This window comes from Pongo abelii, chromosome 1 (genome assembly GCF_028885655.2).
Source record: "Pongo abelii isolate AG06213 chromosome 1, NHGRI_mPonAbe1-v2.0_pri, whole genome shotgun sequence".
Lineage (NCBI taxonomy): Eukaryota > Metazoa > Chordata > Mammalia > Primates > Hominidae > Pongo > Pongo abelii.
The window spans coordinates 9,180,072-9,198,957 of NC_071985.2; the positions used below are offsets into that span (position 1 = coordinate 9,180,072).

Below are 18,886 nucleotides of genomic sequence, written 5' to 3' on the forward strand. Positions count from 1 at the left end.
GGGTCTGAAGGCAGTTTTTTCCTCCTGCAGAGATTTCTGATTTCTCAGATATTTCCCAGTAGTAAATTGGCAAATGATTGGTGTCAAAATAGGCAGAATAAAAACTTGGGGGTTGGAGATGTGAGTTGAAATGTCAGGAACGTCTCTCACTGGCTGCCTTGCCTTCGACAACTCTCTTTCCCTTTTGTTGCAAGATTGAGTCAGTAATTCTACTCTTATAAACCACGGCTAAAATACTCTCTTTAGAAACACAGTGCTAAAGAGAGCGAGCATCTCCGTAATTCAAGGCTCTCATTCCAACGTGATTCTCATCATTATCCTCCATATAACTGAAATGAAAACCAATCTTTTACAGACGGTTCCTGTGAAGGATCCTTCTGCCTTTTCATAACCTGTGTGCTGTTGTTTAATTCTCATGGAGAATGACAAGTTCCACTAAAATATGCACATGGCATCTCCAAGAAACAGAAGCAAGAATTAAAGTGAAGGGGTGGTAGGCACAAAAGGCCAAGAATGACCATAATTAGACCAAGGAACTTCCACTTCCAAGCCGTAGCTGGCTGCACCCTCTTCATAACTCTGTAAATGCTCTGGACCACAGGACATCTTTTCAAAAAAGTTCTCTCTCTCTATACTCTTCCAAGCCTCTTTAGATGAGATTCAATTTCAATGAAAGATCATTCATGCTTATTGCTTAAGTTATGTTAATTTTTAATGCTTTTAAAAATATGCTGGATAGTTAAAAAATATTTCTGACTTCTGTGACAGAAACATTTATTTCAAGGGTGAAATATCTCAGTTCAAATAAAATAATAATTGCAGAAAATATTTAAATCAATTGATTGGTCATATTTTGTAAAATTTCTTCTCCATGTAACCATTTGGATAAGGAAGCGGCAACGCTCCCCCAAAACTATCTATCAACTCCCAACAAAGTACTTTTCAGTTAAAAGTCAACTCATACTTAATGGGTATTTCCAACATTGACATATTCTTATGGTTTACTAATCTTCCATACTTTTAGCCAATGTTTCTTTCCATAGTCAAGATTTCATATTGCATAAATGTGTGCAGCAAATTAAGGAAGACTTTAACACAATAGAAAACTTTTCTTCTTAAATCTCATATGAGTTTTATGTAAAAATGTCTACTATGATAGAGTAGTGAGAAAAGCAGTTCCTTTTCTGGCCACCTACATTGATCTAAATGGTAAGTGTAATAGCATGAAATAGCAAAACAGAGACGGAGAGGGGATGTCCAATGTTTCAGTGAGCACAGGTTGAAATTGTAAACTGAGGATGAAGATATGAAGATGTAATGACTGGCAGAAAAAGTTGTGAGGGAGAGAGAAAATATATATGTATATGTATGTGTATATATATTATCTCTCTCCATATGTAGCTGTATTTATAGCTCTCTCTCTCTCTCTCTCTCTCTCTTGCATTTCTCCTTGTTCTTTCTTGCACTAAAGACCAAAGAGGCAATGGTTGGTTTCTATGGGACACCTTAAGAAACAGTAAAAGAATCATGAAGTGAGCAGGCATACCATTCAAAAAAATGTCATTTCTCGCCCAGAGTAACTTCAGTTTGTACCTTCACTTCCAGCAATTTTAAAGTCAGTGTAATAAAATATGAAGCTTGTTTTTCTTTTCTCCAGTGGGAAAATATTTTCTCCAGTGGGAAAATATTTTCTGTGGGGTCTAAAAGAAACAAAAATACACCTGAAAAGAAAAAAAAGATAAGCATTCCTTACAAAAAAGAAAATTTCCCTTCCATATTATGTGTCTACAGACAAATATTTTTCTTCACATGCACTTTTGGAGTAAGGACTATATGTGTAGCTATAGTTTACACTTGCTTATACTCCTCTAAACACATGGTCAGGAAGTATTTGGATTATGATGATATGATGATAGTTGTTAAAGAAAGTTCTTTTGCATGTGAAAAAGAAAGAGGAGGCAAGGCAAACAGCAGTCTGTTCAGCATTATCCTTTCAATGAATTCTATCCTTTTATACAATAAAAAGCTGTGGCTGTATTATAGGCCCTGGATTAAATAAAAGCAAACCACACTCTTTGTTCAATAATAGTTTTATTTACTTATTTCACTGTTAACTTGGGGATAATATTCACCACAAAGTTGCAGGCATCATTTTATAGTACAGACTACAGACGATTGACTTTTTCAAGATTAAAAATGAACAAGGTTTGTGACACACCTGAAATGCCTACTGAGGAAGTGCTGGCCACGAGGTAATAAAAAAAGGTAAAATTCAGTGCCTTTGGCAAAGATGTGGACACTGTTTTAGATGCGAGTATGATACATGCCCTTTGCTTACAAAGCAAATATACACCCATCTGTTTTTGGACTGCGGTTTCTCTATCCACCAGAGAGCATCTTTAAATGATTCACAGACATTTCCCTGAGAGCTTCCTGCCAAGAGAAATCAGCATGCTGATTCACCATCGTGGAAGCCCATTTTTATGTAATTATTCCTCAAGCCTGCACCAAACTTGGTAACAGTTCCTATATTTAAAAGAAAGAAGGGCTTTGCCCAAACTGTGGCCATCACATAGCTCTAAGCAGACGCCCAGAGGAAGTTTGAAGTGTTACATGTAGGAGGCTGGAAATGCCCATGTACTGGATGAGGAATGGCTAGAAGGGAGATCATCTGTTTGATTGCTTGCAGAACAGGACAAAGGACTGTCTCCTAATAACTTTCCATGCCAAGCAAAACTACATGCAAGGATTTTGAAGCCAAACTACAGATCTTCACTTGTACAGAAAACTATGTTTATGAACTCTCCAGGCCCTCCAGATACTTCTTTTACTAAGGCAAGTAACCGAGAAGCCTGTTTGAAAAGAATTATCCCTTCCATGAATTCTACTCTTTTATACAATAAAAAGTTTGTCTTTGTTGACCAATCCAGTAAAGTTTCTGAGTTCTAGGGATAAAAGAGAGAGTTAACTTTCTTTTTCCTTTTTGGACTCTGAATTATTTGTTCACAACTTCAAATCTATTTAAAATATTTCTCCTTATTGCTCAGTGATATTTTATTAGATAACCATCATGTTTGTGAATATTTTCCATTTCCCAGCCAAATAACTCCTGACTACAGTAGTAGCATGGGACATTGATGTGCACAGAACTTTGCTAATATTTGTTATATTAATTAATAAGGAGGTTATTAGATATTCAACATTTATTGGATATATGCAATTTGCCAGATTCTGTGTGAGCCACAGGACACACAGTGATGAATAAGACCCAGTTACTATCCTCAAGGAACTCACAGAATACAGCATAAAAATAGTTATGAGTTTTGTATGTGAACTGCAGAACTGCTAAGCATTTTGGACTCCAAGAAAGAACAATAGTGAGCTTTTAGATTCTAGGGATAATCTTTTTAGTTGAAGGTAGGATTGCCGGATTATAATTTGGGTGCGGGAAGTTTTACTAATGCTTCTTTGCGGTGGAGAGTATGGCCCCTTTATCTTTTACATAGAACGCAACTGAGACGTGAGCCCCTTTGGTTCTCTAGATGATTTTTTGGGGTGGTCTCAGCCCAGACCAGAGTGGTAGGGTCAGAACTTTGTGTGAGTCTCTGTGGTTCTACCAGAACAAACATAGGCCTGATGTTCTAGCAACGCATTTGGATGACTTCCATATATCCAAATGCACTATCCGTCTCTGCGTGAAGCTGTGAACGTGATGCGTGCCTAATACTACTAACACTTGCTCATTTCTGAGCCGTACAACAAAACACTGTGCAGTTACAAACTTACGTGGAGTATAGTCATTTTATGAAATAGATCTTCTTTACTCATTTTTATTATCTTATCACCAGCCTCCCTTCCCAGACATTAACACTAAAGCCAGAAAAAGAAAATGGAATTCTCCAGTTCTAAAGAACACTGGGTTACCATTCTAGAAACTTTTCTCTTAGATCTGCAATGCTGACTCACACAACATTAATGCTGGGAGAGGCTGAATATTTAGAGTCATCAAAACAGGAGAAGAGAGTGTAACTTAAGTGTATAGAAAGGAAGTAGTAAAATTGTCCTTGAACCTATTAAGGGCTGGAGTTGATACTGTTTAAATAAGTTTGTTGCACGTAGCATTGGAGCAAAATATTCTTTCAGAGGAGGTGCTAGAAGTAGGGTTCTTTAGGTTAAAAAAATAACTTTGGAGTGTTGTAATCTATACAGTTTCAGTTCTGTTATGAGAAATGCTATTGCAAAACCAAAGCAAACACCTGCTACCTAGAAACTCTATTTTGTGAGGTTGCCCGACCTCAGGTACTGGATTGGAGTGGTATTTGAAACCATACTACTCTGGGTTTGCCAACAAATTTCAAAGCTTCCTTGGTTACCTTCCAAATTTCAAGATTTTGTGGTGTTGAAATACAGTAAGTAAATAACTTTACAGAACATAAAATCTGAAATTTTCAAACATTCACCCAATATACCATTTTACTTTCGTCATGGTAGCTGCTGACCTCAGTTTTGACCGATTTGGCATCAGAAGGCAAATTAGAGAAGCTTCAGTGTTGTTGCTTAGTTTGAGCAATGAGGATAAAACCCAGAAAGTTTAGGTTAAGTGACAAGCATGCCTAAGGACATGTAACTAAGCAGTGACCAAACTGGTCCAGGAACTTCAGGTTCCTCATCCTAAATTCATTGCTTCTTTGACTATACTGCACTATCTTCACTTGTCCTCTGAAGCTGCCAGGGGAAGATTGTGCAATTTCCTGGAATATGTCCCCATCCTTGAATCATCTCTACTCAGATAGGTACAGGACACCCTGACTGATCCCTGGAATCCTTCTCTGTGTCACTCTGGTATTAGACTTCTCCACTGTGACAGAGCCTTGGCATCCTTCTTTCCTCCCTGAGTCAGAGCTGAAACAGCCAACTTTGCAGCAGAGCTCTGCTACAGTTTCTCTCTCGATACGTGAAGGGGCTCCCAGTGCTCTGCAGAGCAATGAGCCCTGCACGTGGGCAACGTAGGAAGCCTGACAGAGAAAACTGATATGCCTTCTAGATCTTTAGCCACAGCAGGGTCTAACGCTTAGGCTTCTTGTTTGTTTTCATTCCATCAGAGTCTACAACTATTGTACACTAAAGGGTAAAGAGAAATGAAAAATATGTAGAGAGTCAAGGCTGGGCTTAAGAGGCGAAGGGTGATTAGGAGAACAGGGAGGACTAACATAGAGGCCACAGGGAGCTGATGGGTAAAGGAGAGCAGAGCCGATGGAACTAGGGGACCAGAGAGAACTCACTTCTCCTAACCATCTGGCAATGCCTGGAGAATGGAGAATGTGTGTGTGTGTGTGTGTGCGCTTGTGAGAGAGAGAGAAGGAAGAAGAGGGAGAAAGAGAGAGAGAGGCAGAGAGAGAGAGAGAGAGAGATTCTCCATGTGTAGAGTTTATTTTAGGTTTGATCATTTTCTTCTTTCAATCAAAGTGGCTAATCTTGAAATGTCTGCAAACCTCATGCACGTAGCATGAAATAATTCGATTCCCGGTTTGGGATGAAGACCTTTTGATCTTAGGTAAGTGCTGAATATCTCCTGTAATGACAAGCCCTTTGAGAAATGCACATGTAACTAAGGTCCAATTATAAATACTCACTACATCTTAAATTATTCATATTCAAAAGAACCTATTTTGCTTGTTTTCTTTCTCTGAAAATGACCCAAGAAATGGACATACCTTTCTATAAAATCAGTAGATAGTATTTAAATGCAGCTTTCATCCATAAGAGGCTTAAAAACAATTCTATAACAAAACCAGTAAAACAAAAAAGGGAGACCTAGAGTCTTGGATTTGTTCTTTTTCTGCCATTATTAGCATCACAAAAGGACAAGGATAAGGAGATAATCATGTTTAAGGAGATTGTAAGTGACTCTCAAAGTTCTGTTAAATTTCAGGGTTTCTCCTTTTCTCAAATTTAATTCTTTTTTTTTTTTTTTTTTAAATAAAAGAAACAGCCCTTTTGGGAGGGAGGCAAGATAGGAGTTTCCAAAAGGATGGGAAGTGCTGAAGTACTGGGACACTTGAAGAAGCTTTCACATATTTATTAGTGCCAGGCCAACTTGAGAAATAAAATATAGATGCAATTGCTTACTAGATGTTTCATAGGTGGATAATATGACATTCTGTAGTTTGCTGTGTACATATTAGAAAATCGTCTGTTTTTTTCTTGTTCTTTGGTTGAATGTGGGCCCAAAAAAATCATTCTTACAATTATGCTGATTGTTTTTTTTTTCCCTGTGTAAAATGATTTCAGACACAATGGTGGAGCTTTGTTCAGTTCCCATCAGATTTAACTAAAGAGTGGTTTTAAACATTTATGTTGAAGTGACCGTTGACTTTTTATTACCTAGAAAGAGTTAGGTGCTTGGTGATGCCAACAGGATGACATGTTTCTTCTTCTCAGCCACGGGAAAGCTCAATATACTCTATTCATTGCTCAAGTGGACTTTAAAGAATCACTTTCAAAGGACACCATGGCTGACGACTGAAGAGTAATATTTATCAACATTAAATAAACACTTGGTGTAGTATCCATAAATATTTCTGCATATAAACATAACACAAAATTAAATAGTTCAGATACACAGACACCACTGAGTACACTTCCACTGTTGTCAAAGTCGTCTGTAAACACCACCTCACACTGAATACAAAAGCAGCTTCTACCCAGCTCTGGGTTCACAGCACGAATGCCCTGTACAAAGGGAAGAAATCTCCGCAGCCCTCCCGCCTCCCTCCCCTCCCGCTCCCCAAACAGCCCCGGCAACAGGAAAAGAAACCCCAACAGCTACAGCAGCAACAACAACGACAATGACGGCAGCACCCCATCCCCTCCCCAAATGAAACAGTTAACATTTTGGTCAATTCAAGGGAGAATGCAAAAAAACAATTTTTTTTTTCCAAAAGGTAAGGAAATCAATTTGAAGCATTACTTTTCAGAGTGTAATCTTTCTTCAGAGGACATGTAACTTCCTAAACCTCACCTATTCCTGGGTGAAGGTTACACAATGAACAACAGAAAGCACTGGCCACAGCTGAGTAACAAAGGTGCAAGCCCTATTTTCTTTGAGAAGGTGCCATTCAGCAAGAATCAAACACAAAGTTCTCCTTCATTCTCTCTTACCATGTTTTTTTTTTTTTTTTGCTTCGCTATATATATATATATATACACATATATATATATTGCTGTGTATGACATTCAAACGTGACACTATTATTGAGTTTCAAGCAGTTTAGATAGCAGAAATTTTGTTTTGAAACATTCAGATTTAGATGATTAAATTCAAACGTGTGGATGTGGTTCATTCTTTGAGCTCAGAGGGGCCCCGATTTAGCTCTGTTGAGACATCAACAAAGGAGATTGCTTAACACCAAGTCTGGCGAAGCCACGGTGCTCAGCTCAGCTGACTCACGAGCCTGTCCGCTCTGCACAGACCTGCTGGGAAGGCCTGGCTGCTCTCTGTGGAAAACAGCCCTGGTTTCAAAAACATTAAACTGGGCTTATTTCACGTTAATGTTACATTAGGATCCTAGAGAACTTCAGTTACCAAAGTACTGAAAGCGTATATTGCAGGAATAATTTGCCAGTTCAGTGTTTCCCATGATATTATATACACTATGTGTGTGCGTGCAGAACTCACACATATATATATACTTAAGTATTTTTATTTGTACGAAACTTGAACTGCACAAAACAGTACTTTGCAAGAATCAAGAATCAAGTCCACAAATAGAGTTTAACAACACACCAAAGAAAAGACAGGAAGCTCTATTGGGACAAGAAGATTCAGCTTTGCAACGTATGAAATAATTTTGGAACCACAGATTCGTTAGCCTGCAGTGTTCCACTTGGGGTCTGGATTCCCACTTTTGGGATCCTTGGGAAGAATGTGGGAACTGGGTCAGCTATGCTCATCTGAGATTCCAAAGCTAATGGGAATTAAAGGACCCAGGCAAATCAGTTTGGGTATATAATTGCCGTAAAGCAATATTTTTCTCCTCTTTAAGAAAAAAACACGTAAAGTCTATTTCAGAATAAATTTCTTTATATTCAGTAGTATGGTTTGTTTTTTTTTTTGCTGAGTTGGTATTGACTTTTTCTATTAAAATGGGTTTATTCAATGGATCAGTAAACTGGCAGCTTCTCTCACATCTGGGTGATAAAACCATTTTTATCATCACCAGAAGTCACCCCACCCTCGCCTTCCTCCTCCTAAGGTCTGTGGGTTGATGTGTGCGTTTTGTCACTGCTATTGATAAAACCTCATTCTACAAGGCCTGCTCGGGTGCGCGCTTGTGAAAAATGACCGACTGTCTCTGCTGGTACTGCTGCTTGCGCCTCTTTTTTTTGTCACACTGGCACAGCAGCAGCATCTTGAAAGTGGTTCTGAATGTTTTGTTGCACAGAGCATAGCACACGGGGTTCACGGTGCTGTTGATGTAGCACAGCCAGTAGCCCAGATTCCAAAAGGTTTTGGGTATGCAGCTGTCACAAAAGGTGTTCACCAGAACCATGATGTTGTATGGGGTCCAGGTGATGATGAAGGCAAGCAAGATCGCACTGAGGGTCTGGGCCGCTTTCTTCTCCTTGACGAGGGACATCCTTTTCCGCTTAGTGATCTGACTTCTGGTCTTCAGAGCAAACCTCTTGGCCAGAGTGGCTTCCTTGAAGGACAGAGGTAGAGTGGCCGTGGTCTTACCCACTGAGGAGTTGACGTCAGCAGTCTTAGCTGTGTCCACGGCTGACTCTAGCTGGATGGGAAGCTTGGAGAAGCTTTTTGGAAAACTGCCTCCATCGTCCACACTCTTCTGGGCCTGCAGCTTGTTGGCTTTCCTCTCCAAGTCCACCATCCCCAGCTCCTCCTCAGGCACCTGCAGGTTGTCCGATGAGGGTAACTTGGTGGAGTTGAGGATGGTGCTGTGACCTGGAAGCTTGAGCACGATGGAGTAGATGGCTCTAGTCTCGGAGCCAATGTCCTCCTCATCGGAGGAGGCGGAGTTCTCCAGGGAGGCAGCAGCATCATTGTTGTTCCAACTGTCACTGCTGCTGTGGTCTTGGTCCATCTGCTCAGAGCTGGGTTTCCAGCTCTTGGTTGTGAACCAGAAGTGGCAGCGGCCATACTTCCTCCTGTTGGCGCGTTTCATGCTTTGCTGTTGAAGTTCATAACTGCTGCAGCTTCGAGAACTGCCCGTGGGGTGGACAAAGTTTTCTGTCTCTGCCTCTGTCCCAGAGGCTTGCAGCCCAGCAAGCTCTTTGGTACGCTTTTCAGTTTCCTTATAGATCCTCCAGTATAAAATAGTCATAATGGTGACAGGCATATAAAAAGCAGCAATGGCTGTGCCAAAAGTAATGGTGGGCTCACTGAGGAACTGAATGAAGCACTCTCCCGGAGGCACAGTTCTCTTTCCAACAAAGTATTGCCAGAACAAGATGGCAGGAGCCCAAAGGACAAAGGAGATGACCCAAGCCAGACCAATCATCACACCAGCTCTCTTTGTTGTTCGTTTGGCTCGGTACGTGAGCGGCCTCGTGATGGAAAAGTATCTGTCAAAGCTGATGACCAGAAGATTCATAACAGAGGCATTGCTGGCTACGTAGTCAATGGCAAGCCAGAGGTCACAGGCCAAGTTCCCTAAGGCCCATCGATTCATGATGATGTAGGTCGTAAACAGATTCATTGAAATGACCCCGATAATCAGATCGGCACAGGCCAGGCTTAAGAGGAAGTAGTTGTTGACCGTCTTCAGCTGCTTGTTGACCTTAAATGACACAATTACCAGGATGTTGCCGATGATGGTCACCAAGGCCAGGATGCCCGTTAAGAAAGCGATGAAGACCACTTGCCAGACGGTATGACCTCCCAGAGGGTCATCGGTGGGACCGTTTGGAGAGGAGAAATTCCCAGCTGCTCGAGAAACATTGTAGCTGCCGAAATGAGTGACGGTTCCCGGGGGCAGCCCTGCATCGGAGGGGCTGTGTATCCAGGAAGAGCTGATGTTTGGAAACAAAGGCGAGGTTGTACTGTTACTGTGCAAGGTCATTGTGACTCTCTGACATAGTCTGGGGGAAAGAGAGAAAGGACAGAGTTAGAAACATTTCTGCCTTTATTTGTTTGTTCTTCGCATTACATACGTTAAAAGACATGGAAGGCCTATTACAGAATGCTGAATCTCTATGAAGCCAAACATTATCAAGTTCATTCTCTTATTTTAAATGAGTGGAGTCTAGGGCAGACAGATATCGATTGGATCGAGATAGTATTATATAATTGGTGGCAAGCACTGAACATTGCGCTTTTTTCCCACATTTTCCTCATTTCTAAATAGATTCCATGTAATTCTGTTACTAGACAAAATCGCCCTTACTTCTCTTATTTTGTAAAGGCGAAAAATATCAGACTTTTCTATTACAATTATCCAAACAGCTTTATCTGCATGCTAAATTGATAACTTGACTTGATTTGCATTTTATCTATCTGGGCATTTACCCATCTGAGGCTTCAGAAATACGCAACTTTAAGGTGATAACAGCCATTTAAGCCTCACTAAAATGTGCAGTGCCAACCTGGAGAAGGGATAAAACCAATGTAAATCAATTCATACTATATTATCTCTTTGAGACAGGATCAAAAAAGTAAGATATCAGTTCCTTGTAAGGACTGGTAACACGACTATCTCCCGGGAAGCTATCTTCTACTTGATAACATGCAGATGAACTTTTAGCAGAATGTTTTGAATGAACCAAACCAGCTTTAAATATTTCTAGTATTTAGATATTTTAGATCCAAGCATGAAAACATTTTAGCATGTCACACATATGTGAACAAATGGACACACCCACACACATTTGCATATAAAAACTGCAAAACTGCAACTAGTGCTTTCACACACTTGTTGCTAGAGTATATGAACAACTAAGAACCATTACAATTAAGGTGCCATCAGTAAGACCCCCTTGGTGTCACTGTTGGCCTTGGTTGTGACCTGTACCATTCTCTCAGAGCCTCCAGGGCTGTACTTCTGGGACACCACTGGCTCAGGAATTCACACACCGCCAGCCACCGTACACTAGATAAGCAAATCATTCCTCAATCAGTGTCATTCTATGAGTTCAAAGTTTGATCATCCCAGCAAAAACCTATTGTGTACCCTGCTACTACATTTATGCTCTTGGTTAAAAAAAAATCTTCAACAATAGACTCTTACAGATAAACATATATATGCAAGTGCATTGCAAGAGTCCTAAATCAAGCCTTAAGGTATTGAATGTCAGAGTTTTCTCAGAGTGCCTCTCAAAGCAGTAGTCAGATTCACACAGAGCCTTCTGGCAAGGCTTTCTGGCATAGCAGGAAGACTATGGGGTCAAAAGGCCTAGGTTCAAATCTGTTTGACCACTTACTGGAGGTGAGATCTTAGATATTTAACTTCTTTGAGTCCAAGTTTTCTCATTGAAAAATGGGAATGATAATTTTCTGTATAATAGAATCAATTGTTGATAAATTCTTTCCAGGATTCAATAATAAGTGACCAAAGAAGCTTCATTCCTCATCAAAATGTTTTAACTATATGAAGTACTTAGAACAGGAGCTGATACAGTAAATGCTATATGAATATCTGTGATTATTTTCTTATTCTTTTTATTGAACCATGAGCTCTCTTTGCTTTGGCTGCCAGGATGCTCAGAGCTAAATTTAGTGCAATAATAAAAGACACATGAAAAAATGCTCATCATCACTGGCCATCAGAGAAATGCAAATCAAAACCACAATGAGATACCATCTCACACCAGTTAGAATGGCAATCATTAAAAAGTCAGGAAACAACAGGTGCTGGAGAGGATGTGGAGAAACAGGAACACTTTTACACTGTTGGTGGGACTGTAAACTAGTTCAACCATTGTGGAAGTCAGTGTGGCGATTCCTCAGGGATCTAGAACTAGAAATACCATTTGACCCAGCCATTCCATTACTGGGTATATACCCAAAGGACTATAAATCATGCTGCTATAAAGACACATGCACACGTATGTTTATTGCGGCACTATTCACAATAGCAAAGACTTGGAACCAACCCAAATGTCCAACAATGACAGACTGGATTAAGAAAATGTGGCATATATACACCATGGAATACTATGCAGCCATAAAAAATGATGAGTTCATGTGCTTTGTAGGGACATGGATGAAATTGGAAGTCATCATTCTCAGTAAACTATCACAAGGACAAAAAACCAAACACCGCATGTTCTCACTCACAGATGGGAATTGAACAATGAGAACACATGGACACAGGAAGGGGAACATCACACTCTGGGGACTGTCGTGGGGTGGGGGGAGTGGGGAGGGATAGCATTAGGAGATATACCTAATGCTAAATGACGAGTTAATGGGTGCAGCACACCAGCATGGCACATGTATACATATGTAACTAACCTACACATTGTGCACATGTACCCTAAAACTTAAAGTATAATAATAATAAAAAAAGGAAGAAAAACAAGCAAAGTAAGAAATAAACCTTAAAAAAATAAATGTTAGTAGAAATTATTTATTGGACATTTACTATGTGGTACGTGTTGTGCAAATGCATCGTATGCATTATCTTATTTATGACATTTTTTGAGACAGAGTCTCGCCCAGACTGGAGTGCAGTGGTGTGATCTTGGCTCACTGCAGCCTCTGCCTCCCAGGTTCAAGTGATTCTCATGCTTCAGCCTCCTGAGTAGCTGTGATTACAGACATGTGTCACCTTGCCTGGCTAATTTTTGTATTTTTAGTAGAGATGGGGTTTCATCATGTTGACCAGGCTAGTCTCAAACCCCTGGCCTCTAGTTAACTGCCCATCTTGGCCTCCCAAAGTGCTGGGATTATAGTCGTAAGCTACCATGCCCAGTGTATTATCTCATTTAATCCTTAAATAACCTCATTTTACAGAAAGGAAGACACATTTAAATAACCTGTGCAAGGAATTGAGCTAACAAGGTGATGTGTGGGAGGACCTAAAGAGTTCCATCCAGACCATCTGAACCCACAGCCTCCACGTATAACTGTGAGGCTATGCTGCCTCGCCTCCAGCTCCTTCCAGGTGTCCTATACAACTAGCGCCTCCTAGCTGGTTAAAAATCATCATATGCCTCCTTAAGGTGGAATTGATGTGCATTTTAAAATTAATGAGATACTCTTTATCACCTGAAACAATGGCAAAGATGCAAATGATTTGATACATTCAGCATTCACAGTAGTATGAAAAAAATAATCAATTTTCATGGTCTTGGGGTAGCAGTATAAATTGGTCATTTGAAAGACAATTTTGCAGTTTGCCAAAAATGTCAAAATCTATGATCTCAGGAGCTGTCTGACTCTATGTATACACATAGTACCTATAATGTTAGACAAAAATACACTCACATACGCACATATAGATACATGTACACATGTTCATCTTAGTACTCTTTGAAATAATAAAAAATTTGAAATAGTCTAAATATTCTAATATAAAACTCAATTACAGAGAGGAATAATATAAAATATTCTGTATAATCTAACATTATTTTCCCATAGCTGAAATATCCGTCATTGCACTAATTTTCAATTATGGGAAATTTATGAGACTATTCTCTTTTACTTTTTTTTAATATTTGGGTTTTATTAGGTGTCAACTTACACTTAACTCTCATTCTCCCTCACTGAGTGATGTCTGGGTTTGGGAAGTGTTATGCACTGTTTGTAGCCCACAGTTACATTCAGGATTTCTTCCAAGAGGCGTGTACGGAAGATCTGTCTGCTGCTCTCCCTCCATCCAGATCCCAGTTTACAGCAGTTCTAAAGGTGTTTGCCTTGTTATCTCTCCATTGCACCTGTGACTATGTATATTCACAAGGACAGATGTCTTTAATCAGGTCAACACACTGTCTCTGAGGTTAATAACTACTATTACTATTGGTCTACTAGGGAGTCTGGGGTGCCTCTTAAATGCTCTCGGCCCCATATGCTGATAAGTGGCATTTGGTCCTCTTTAGATTATCATCTTTATTCATCCAGTTTTGTTTTCCAGCACCGGGCCTGTGTTTATTTCTCATGGACTCTGAAGGGCCTTTCTCTTTCTGAAATCTCCTTCACTCCTGAGATTCTTGAACATAGCAGCTACGTTTCCTCATTTCTACTATCCAGGTCTCTGCTTTCCTGTCCCGTGGGAGGTAATCATGTCCTGTAGCCCCATTTTCAGGACTTATGCCATGATGGTTTTATTATAAATAAATGTAATGCGCAATCATCCCGATGCTATATTCATATTTGTGCTGATGATACTTCTCTCTTCTTTCATCTTTGCTGGTTAAAGCCATTCAGTGGGTATCCATTATTTGTCTTTCTTTCAGCTGTCTTTTTGGAAATAGCCTGTCACCCACAGTATGTAGTTTGGGATAGGCATCAATCAGATGGTCCTGGCTCCTCTACCACAACAATGAACATGAAGAAGACCCATGCAGGAGGGTTGATTTGGGGATTTGATGTGGATGTTGGAATGAGACAGTGATTCTCTTATATTTGGAATTACTAGGTGCCGATCACCCTATTTGCCACCACGTGGGAAATCGAGAGCAAGCAAACATAGAGGAAAGGCATGGAGGAAGGAGAGAGATGGGAGGGAGTATGGGAAACAGAGACAGCATGATGATGATGTTCTTTGAAACCTGAATTTAGCCACTCCTGAGGTCAACACCACCTCCTTGACCTTGCCTTTCCTTTGTTGCCTGGGCTACCTGAGATACTTTCTGTCACCTGCAACTGAAAGGTGTTCTGTCATTGTCAATATCAGCACATGCTTATTTAACCACTGCTAGTTTTAGATTATGGTGATTGGTGCTGTGGAATTCAGGGAGTCCACAGCCTCTGCATTTCGTAAACTCACCCCTAGGTAAGAGATGGAATACAAATAAAATATTTTAAGAGGCACAAAGTTATTTAGGTAACATCAAATTACTCTCTGTGGATAATCACATTATGTTTGTATACATTCAACAGCAATTTAATTTGCTCAGTTGACCTACATTATTGAAGAATATAAGTAAAAATTTTCGAAATTAGCCTAAGGTCAATTGTTTTCTTTTAGTTCATTTCATCCTGTGAATCTGAAGGGCCCCCCCAAATGAATAGTATTCTAGTCCAATTATGCTTTGTTTGAATGCAGAAAATGAATGAAGCCAGAATTGAGGAAAGTCAGCTATAGGTGAGTTTAGCTCTCTATATTGGGTTAATTAAATACCTGTTTATCTTTGACCTGTATTCTTTGTCATATCTACCATTGGCCATCATTCTTCTTACACTTTGCCATTCATTCAATATCTAATACCTTTCTGAAATTCTCAGAGATGTGCTTTTCCTTATTTAAAAATGTTCTAGTCCCTTTCTGTCATGCAATAGATGTGCAGTATGAGATGAGCAAAAATTTTAAAGGTAGACAAGAACAATTAGAGGGAAATGACTTGTAGGCATTTGCTTACCCATGTGATACAACATCCAAAGGACAGGAGTTAATAAGTTAACGAGTTAATAGTCAATAACCATGGCAGTCCTAATGCTACCCTTGGGTTTCCTTCTAAGAACCTCAGATATTAAAGCAACGAGAAAGAAGGGAATGTGGTATATGAACATAACTTTGAGGAAAATAAAGCCTTTTGAATGGGAAGCAGAAATTCTGAGCAAAGCACACTACTAAAACCCATTGTGACTTGTAGCTATGAAGAGAGAAATGGTTAGGAAGTTGTGGGTACTCATTTGGGGTTCTGATGTGATGAGATACATTAATACCACTCTATTAATAAATATGATGTTCTCATCATCATTAATTTTTTTTTATTAGAAAGCAACAGAGCAGAGTTGAAAAGCTGTGGTCTTTGGAGTTTTGCTGATTTGGGTCTGAGTTCTGGGTTGGCCCAGCAGATGTATAAACTTACCAAATTACTTGACTACTTTGAGATGACCTTTCTTCATCTATAAAACTAGAATACTATCACCTGATCTGTGGATTATGGAGAAGATAAGAAGCATTGTGGTGTTGCAGGCTAATACTCTGAAGTATTAACGGGGATCTTGCCTCCCTTCTCCCAATGCTAACTTTTCATGTTCTCAGGGTTGTGTTGTTACTGTAGAAATACAAGGAGAAGAAACCAGTGTTTCTTCATTTTTTGCTTTTTAAAGCAGATTTTAAATACTCTGGTAGAGAGAAGAGATTTAAAGATAAGGGCTTTTAAACTGCAAACACTTGGTCTTCTGAGCATCAATGCATGGCATACTGACCTACACACTAGGAAAATAAGAAAAATCTCCCCTCACCACATCCAGAGTGAATAAATTGATAATAAGTCCTACAAAAAGGTGATTTGGAGGTATTAATTAAAACTGAAAAGGTATGTGCACCATGAACTAGCAATCCAACCGCTAGGTATCTACCCTCTAGTTGAAGCATTTATTTTTATGACAAAAATGAGGAAAATCTATAAGACCATTCATTTGTTTTGAAATGAATTAAAAAATGAGGTCATTCATAAAAGGGAATACTATGCAGCAGATAAAGGCAATCAACTGGATATATATTAACTTAGAACCATCTAAAAATACTTTGTTAAGTAAGAAAGGCAAGTTGTGGGGTGATAAATACAACACGATAAAGTTTAGTTTACAATAAAACACAGCAATAGTATACTAAAGATTGTACATGCCTATATACTAAAGGTTGTATATAGACATATAGACATATACCACCTTTAGTATATCAATATAATTAAAATTGTCATAAAAGGATAGAAAAATATACATGCAAATCATATATTAGCAGTGGTATTTTGGAGGAGGAAGATAATTAGCATTGAGGGTGATGGACAAAGAAGACTTCAGCTCAATCTGTAATGTCCCAAATGAGAAAAAAAAAATCTCAAAGTTTCCAAAGCCAGAAGGAAGTAAAGAAGAGAGTTAAAAGGGGGAAGATATTGGTGATGGTCACCAAGGAGGGCTTAGAATCTTGCCCTCCACTCTGCTGTTGCTTTTAAATGTGGAGAAGGTTGGAGAAAAAAGAGGTCGCATCTGATAATATTGATCAGACTCAAAGAAGATGCGTGCCTCATGCCCTCCTGTCTGGTGCCCAGAGGTGGCAGCTGCTCAGAGGTCACTGGGTCACCATGGCAGAAGCACCGATGACCTGAATGCCTGTGGTAATGAATTCTTCCTTAGTCTTGCCTAAGACGTAAACTCACATGGGCGAACACCTTGATTTCAGTGTTGAGACCCTGAACAGGGAACCTTGTTGTAAGCTGCTAAGTTTGTGGTGATTTGCTATGCAGAATGGGGCCACAACAGGCGGCTTCGAGGCAAGTTATAAAAAAATGAAACTACTGATCTTGCTCGCCTGAATACTATGGATTAAAAATATTATACACACTTTACATGTAAATGAGCAATGTATTGTCTCACACATAAGAAATCCTAGTTCTACTCGGGTTGTGGATTTTCTCCCCTCATTGCTGTAGGGGCCTTTCTTGCCTTCGTGCTTCCAAGGGAATATTCAGCACCTGCCATGCCTCTTCCGAGCACACTGTCTTTTCTCGACAGCCCAGGTGAGGTACATTCCTGGTGCTCCCTAATCTATTCATATCAAGGCTGTACCCAGATTTATCAAGGAAGACAATGTCCCTATAGGGCCAGGAAACAAGATCCCTCCCACCTTCTTTCAGACATTTTCTATGACCTTCTCCCAGGCCTCGGGGTCACGGCCTTATTAAAAGGACTGTTCTCTGGAGGCTCAGCAATGGAGGTCCTATGGGTACACAGGATGACAACAGGAGAAAGTGATCAGCAGGTCATAATGACTTCAAAAAAAAAGAATATCTAAAAGTACTTATTAGAAATGAGAGTCGCCAAATGTTTTACTTCAGGTATATCTATTATTTCATAGGTAATATGTAACTTCCTGAGAATCAAGGCTGTAGGTCAGACCCAAATGAAGCAGTGATAATCCTGGGCTAAGAGCTCTCCGTTTATGGTGATTTTCTGAGTAGAAGGTATCATTCCTATGTTTAATAGTCCTTCCTCATCCTGACTCAACAGCTATTCTGTAGGGTTAGGATATTTTGAGTCAAGGGAGTTCATAGTCTACACTAATTGAATTGAATGATATTGGTGAGGGGACCTACGGGAAGTCTTTCCTTTTAATGCTCAGGAATAAACAGGTGGTGGGAACAGAGATTCTTGTCAGCCCAGTGACCTTTGCACTTTATAAGTAATCCCAGGCAAGAGTTCTAGGAATGTAGCCTGCGTGAGGGCTCAGGGCATGGTCAGGTAGGTGCAGAGCAGGGGCAGGTGCCTGGCTCCTCTCTGGGGTCAGAGCAGGCTCCCTCCCTGCCAGATTGTGGATGGAATGTTCGGGGAATGGTTACTGAAGTGTTCCAGGCACCAGAGCTCAGGCAAGAAGTGGAAAACTGAGCAAGATCCTGCACGTGGGTACCATCAGTGCCTTTGTGGGGTAGTTACATCTGCATGTGTGTATGTATACTTAGTGTATATATATGGTATACTTAGTGTACTTATATAGTGTATATATATTGTGTACTTACTATACTTATATACTTAGTGTATATATACATTGCATGTTGAACTCACTATATATATATACACTATACACACACACTACACACACACACACAAATTGGTCCACTAATTGGCTGTTGCATTTTGAACTTGGTGTGTGTGTATATATATATATATGTGTGTGTGTATATACATATGCATACATATATATGTGTGTATATATGTATATGTGTGTATATATGTATGTATATATGTATATATGTATGTATT

General features: G+C 39.7%; 1 protein-coding gene across 8 annotated transcripts in view; it reads right to left on the reverse strand.

The window, feature by feature from the left end:
• Positions 1–7,190: 7,190 nt before the first annotated feature.
• CHRM3 (cholinergic receptor muscarinic 3) overlaps positions 7,191–18,886 on the reverse strand; it is a 521,055-nt gene continuing 509,359 nt past the window's right edge. For all 8 annotated transcript variants that reach the window (XM_054522448.1, XM_054522365.1, XM_054522278.1 and 5 more), the window contains 1 exon segment: positions 7,191–10,098. In XM_054522448.1, the coding sequence (XP_054378423.1) occupies positions 8,307–10,079 (1,773 nt within the window). In that variant the 5' untranslated portion in view covers positions 10,080–10,098 and the 3' untranslated portion in view covers positions 7,191–8,306.